This window comes from Elgaria multicarinata, chromosome 22 (genome assembly GCF_023053635.1).
Source record: "Elgaria multicarinata webbii isolate HBS135686 ecotype San Diego chromosome 22, rElgMul1.1.pri, whole genome shotgun sequence".
NCBI classification, from domain to species: Eukaryota; Metazoa; Chordata; class Lepidosauria; order Squamata; family Anguidae; genus Elgaria; species Elgaria multicarinata.
This window is the reverse complement of record NC_086192.1, coordinates 8,626,067-8,631,918: the sequence shown is the minus strand read 5'-3', so window position 1 is coordinate 8,631,918 and position 5,852 is coordinate 8,626,067. Positions and strand designations below refer to the sequence as shown.

Here is a 5,852-nt window from a genome sequence, read left to right as displayed (position 1 = left end):
TTCCCCAACTCTCTTTGAACTCCTTGTATAATAAGCTTCACACGTGTAGGCTGATGGCTCTGATTTCAGTGGGGCTGTGGATCCATTCTGGGTTTTACTCAGAACCAGCTGGAGCTCTAAAGGAGCTGCCGTTCCCTATCCCCGAAATTGGCTTGGCGCTATGGATAGCTCTTTTGGAGTTCCAGCTGTTTCTGGCGGAAGCCCAGGATGGATTCACAGCCCCACCGAAATCGGGGCCACCGGCCTACACTTGTGAAACGTATTTATGCATGTCTTTATCCCATTTCCTAGCCTTCTTTCAAGGTCATAGTCCTCCCAAGGCACCTTGCAGCATCGAAACCAATACAAACAAATTAATAAAAATCATATTAAACATCAATCATTTTAAATACCCCCCCCACGCTTTCAGTAAAATACTATTGCAAAATGCACGACAGCAGACAATAATATAAAGGTTTTCGATTGTCAGTCCTTAGCTGAGGGGCTTCTTGTGAGTAAGTGCCTGTGTAATCAATGCGACTACCTTTCTTAAACAGACTTGCAATTAGAAAATGGGATGAAAATGAAATAGCTCCCTCTGCTGCTGGGATCCCTCAATGAGCCTCACTTCTTTTACTATTCTGATGCGACAAAATAGTAAGAGATTTTGGATTCTCAAGACCGAGGCGCTCTGAATGTTTGCTTTGCACCCAACGGAGCCTGGCTGCTAGCACTTGTATTTTATTCTAATCTGCAAAACAAAAGCAGATGCTAACAGTAATCTGTTTAAAATGGAGCATTTGTATTTTAGAGGGTGAATGACGTCTTAGGGTGACCATATGGAAAGGAGGACAGGGCTCCTGCATCTTTAACAGTTGCATTGAAGGGGGAATTTCAGCAGGTGCCATTTGTATGCATGCAGCACCTGGTGAAATGCCCTCTTCATCCCAACAGTTAAAGCTGCAGGCGCTATACTAGAGTGACCAGAATCAAAAGAGGGCAGGGCTCCTGCAGCTTTAACTGTGGTGATGAAGAGGGCATTTCACCAGGCGCTGCATGCGTACAAATGACACCTGCTGAAATTCCCTTTTCTAGACAACTGTTAAAGATACAGGAGCCCGGTCCTCCTTTCCATATGGTCACCCTAATGAAGTATTAACTTCTCTTTAAGTGTGTGTGTGTGTGTGTGTGTGTGTGTGTCTGTGTGTCTGTGTGTCTGTGTGCATATACTTACAATTGAACCAAGGCTGTATCCATGGGGTGGGGGGTGTCTTGGGGGCCAGGCTCATTCAGTGAATTTCGTCTTAGATTTTTTTTAAAACTAAGTCTCTAGTCCTGAATGTTCAGCTGTCGTCTTAAGAAAGAAAGAAAAATAATAATCCTTTGTCTTTGTTGAGAACCTGAGATATGAGGAAAAGCAGAAAGGCAAAATTGCTAAGAAGATCCCAGTGTCAATCCACTAAAAAAGATCAGGTGGCCAGCAGATAATGAGGGAGGATCCTTTTGTCTGGTCAAGGTGCGAAACACGCCGTCACCCAGTGGCAGAGCAGCTGCGTGGCATGCAGAAGGTGGGTGGTTCAATCCCTTGCATCGCCTGCTAAAAGTACAGGTCACAGGTGATGGGGAAAATGTAGTCCTGCCTGAGCCCGGGAGCGCTGCTGTCATTCCGGAATATCTATTTTATTGGTTTACTTCTGTTTATATCCTGCCCTTCCTTGCAAGGAGCCCAGGGCTCCTAACAACTCACATAAAAACCATGGAACACATGAACACCGTTAAAATCATAACGCTAAAAGCACATCCACACAGGAAAACACACGGAAACCACGGCCACTGTTCTGATTCCAGAACACAAGTGAAACTCGTGCCTATGCCCCCAAAGCGTGTATAAATAAATGCATCTTGAACTGGCACCTCACTGACAACAGTGTAGGGGACAGCCGAATCTTTACCGGATGGGAGTTCCAAGTTGGGGTGCCACCACAGAGAAGGCTATGCTGCATGTGGTAGTCCCATGAGCCACATCTTCGACGGCACCACAACCAAAGCACGCCCCCCCCCCAAATCTTACATCTCAGGTTGGTCGGTACTAGCAAAAGTGGCACCTGGATTTTGAGCCGAGTATAGTTAATAGTGGGGAAAATGGAGAAATGCTCTTACAAGAAAGCTTCCTATGTTACAGCAGAACAGGGGAATTTGAATGTCCTATTTTGTCTAACCAATGGCGTTGGTATCTGATATGTCCATGGACTCCCGGTTACATCTCATTCGGCAAAAATGTTTATTTCGGGTCTGTTGGATGCCGTCTCCTTAACGAAGGTTGGTCAAAGTCGGCTAATCGTTGGAGGTGTCATACAGTTAACACTTCTTTTGTTCGTATGTTCTGGAAATCCCCACTGGTTTCCTCCTTTGGAGAGGAAGCCATCCAACAGATAAACTTTGTATTGGAAAGCTCTTTAATATTTTCTGATGTACGTATTCTCTTAAATTGTGTGCCTGCTTCTTGGAACGTCGCACACAATCAGCATGAATTGATTTTTCGGGCCCTCTTGACTGCTAAAAGACTGATCCTACAACGCTGGAAAGATAAAAGCTCACCGCCTATAATGCAAGGGGTTTACTAAGGCCTAGCAACACTCACAACATTTGCAAGAGTGCTATACGGGCGCCGTTCACAAACAGACTTATATTTGGATATTTGGTCTGTCACACCTGCAGTTTATGTGTAATTTAATTCTTTTTCCTTTCCTTTTTTAAAATGTAATATTTGAAATGGAGGCTTTTAAAGTATGTAGTTACACCTGCATTTTTATTCTTATTTTTTGTTTTATTGTTTTGTTTTGTTGAAACATGAAAACACACACCGCACATTATGGCAAAACTGAAGAGGAGTCTTGTGGCACTGGATTATTTAATTTATTTATTTACATTTATAACCCGTCTTTTTTCCTCCAAGGAACCTAAGGCGGTGTACATAATCCTCCGCCTCTCCATTTTTATCCTCGCAACAACGACCCTGTGAGGTAGGTTGGGCTGAGAGTCTGTGAGTGGCCCAAAGTCACCCAGTGGGTTTCCTTGGCCGAGTGGGGACTAGAACCCGGATCTCCCAACTCCCAGTCCGAAACTCTAGCCAAGCCTATATATTTGCATCCTTTGTTGTGACAAAATGAGCTCTAAGTCCTGACCACGTAATCCTCCACAAATGCCTTCGTCTTTACTGTGGTCATGAGGTTCCCACCCGTTCGAACGTTCCAAGTTGCCGTGCTTCGATTTGGCCATTAATGAATGTAATTCCAGTGTAGGTGGCCAAAATGAGATTCCCGACAGAGAACGCCACGGGAGATAAGCGGGAACTAATTGGATACCTTTGCTACGTAGGATCATCCTAGCAACCTCAGGGTATGGAGCCAAGAAGCAAGGCGTTAAGATCCCCAAGAGTTAACGTTTAACCCACAGCTTGGGTGCTATTACGGAAACAAGAATGTGTCATGTTGAACCTTTTCCCCTTGGAAACGCAAAGCAGAAGGTCATTCTGCTTTGTTACCCTGCATGGCGCTGCTGGATACGGGGATGAAAAGAACCGTGGTGGATTTTTAAATCTGATTTAAAATTTGAGCCATGTCTTCATCTGTCATGATCAGGAATCTCAGGGGGCTAGGACCAGGCACCCCCCGGGCCTGTGAGCAGCTGCTCCGTGTGGTAAGCAACCTGAGGTGTGGGTTGGAATTTTGACTGGGGCAATAAAAGATTCTCAGGCACTGGTCTGGACTTTCATTGGCAGGAACCACTATAAAGGGTTATCTGTTTGGGCTGAGGCTTTCCTGAACAACATCTAAGGTCTTGTCTCTGACTCCTGGCTCCAACTCTCGACTCTGACGCCTGGCTCCACCCCTGGTCTCTGACTCCTGGCTCCAACTCTCGACTGTGACTCCTGGCTCCACCCCTGGTCTCTGACTCCTGGCTCCAACTCTCGACTGTGACTCCTGGCTCCACCCCTGGTCTCTGATTCCTGGCTCCACCCCTGGTCTCTGACTCCTGGCTCCACCCCTGGTCTCTGACTCCTGGCTCCAACTCTCGACTCTGACTCCTGGCTCCAGCCCTGGTCTCTGACTCCTGGCTCCAACTCTCGACTCTGACTCCTGGCTCCACCCCTGGTCTCTGACTCCTGGCTCCAACTCTCGACTCTGACTCCTGGCTCCACCCCTGGTCTCTGACTCCTGGCTCCAACTCTCGACTCTGACTCCTGGCTCCACCCCTGGTCTCTGACTCCTGGCTCCAACTCTCGACTCTGACGCCTGGCTCCACCCTTAGTCTCTGACTCCCTGGGACAGCTCCCCACTTTCCCTCCACGTGCTGTCTAGGGCTCATCTCTGACATTCATCATGCTCCCCAGCCACACTTGTGTCAACCGCACTACTCACGTTTGGAGCTGGCACCTGGTGCTCTCCCTGGGCGTTCCTCAGCTGACCATCACCTTCATCTCCGTGGTCTTCAACTCTGCCATCATCTTCAGCGTCGCGCACTCCAAAGACCTGCACAAGCCCATCTTCATCCTTTTCTGCAACCTGGCCCTGTCCGACCTCCTCTCCAGCGCCTCGGGATTCTGGATCGCCCTGGTGTTTGTCACCAACCCCCAAAGCACCATCGTCGGGTCCAGCGAAACCCTCCGGGCGTACGCCTTCTACGCCACGTCGATCCTGGCCACCATCTACAACCTCGTTGCCATTGGGATTGAGCGCTACCTGGCTGTGGTCGAAAGCCTGAAGTCGAGATGCTGGATTACCAGAAACCAGACCTTTGGGATCTCGCTGCTTATTTGGCTGTTTTCCTCCTTCTTGGGCTTCATGCCCTTGATGGGGTGGAATTGCTTGGACAGGGGCAACATCTCTGCTCTATATAGCCCTCTTTGCATCGACTACCTCGTCTTCCTCACCATCCCCAACTGTGCCGTGGCTTTAATTCTGCCGTTCTTCACCTACTTCAACATCATTAGCTTTTTGAGAAAGCACAAGCTGGCCATGGGCGTCCTAGGACAGGCCCGTCCCACCTACCGGCTGGCCGAGATCCAGGTAGCTAAGACGAGCGTGTTCATCTGGCTCCTGGCTCTGTTTTCTTACGCGCCCTTCTTCATAGGTGTCGTGTTTGATTCGGCCACTCAGCGGTGCCCCAGCGAGCTCCCCGTGGGCGTCTACGTCTTCCGAAACCTCACGGCAATGATGATTACCATCAATTCGCTGGGGAACCCCATCATATACACCCTGAACGTGAAAAGGCTGGGGCGCCGGCTCAAGTCTTTGAAACGCGCCCCCAAAAATCGCATTGCCGTCCAAGCCATTGGGGATGCGTGACCTGGGCTCAAAAGTGTACATCCCCGATTCAGCCCCCGCCCGAACGCTTTGAAATCTCTGCATTGGGCACGATGGAGGATGCAGCCCTATCTGTGTCTACTCAGAAGTAAGCCTCTTTACCTTCGCTGGGATCTACGCCTGGGTAAATGTGTTTAGGATTGCAGCCTGAGATCTCTTTATGGGTAGCTCATTGTTTTGAGGATTGAGGTTTTTGGCACATTAAATCCGGTTGATTTCAGCACTAGCTTCCATGGACAGTTCCGAAGCCAAAGAAAGAGGGAAATAGATGATATTGCGACAACTTGATCACCCTTTGAAAGTTAAAATTGCGGTTGGATCAATGGAAAGGATTATTCTGGACAACAACTAAAAAAGCAAGGTTTTAGTATGAACTACATTTAGAGTGAGCCATCAGACCGGAGAAACCCAATCCGTGGCTTAGCTGACGTCCAAAAAAACTCGCCACAGTTTCCTTCTGATTAGAATAACAGCAGTATTCCAGGCTTCTTACATCATCATCATTAT

The 5,852-nt window shown here is 48.2% G+C and overlaps 1 protein-coding gene across 1 annotated transcript; it reads left to right on the top strand.

The window, feature by feature from the left end:
* Window positions 1–3,290: 3,290 nt before the first annotated feature.
* Window positions 3,291–5,327, top strand: LOC134412776 (lysophosphatidic acid receptor 3-like). Its single transcript, XM_063146786.1, has 2 exons — window positions 3,291–3,353; window positions 4,341–5,327. Exons 1-2 carry the CDS (start codon window positions 3,291–3,293, stop codon window positions 5,325–5,327), a joined length of 1,050 nt encoding a protein of 349 aa, XP_063002856.1.
* The last annotated feature ends 525 nt before the right edge of the window (window positions 5,328–5,852 follow it).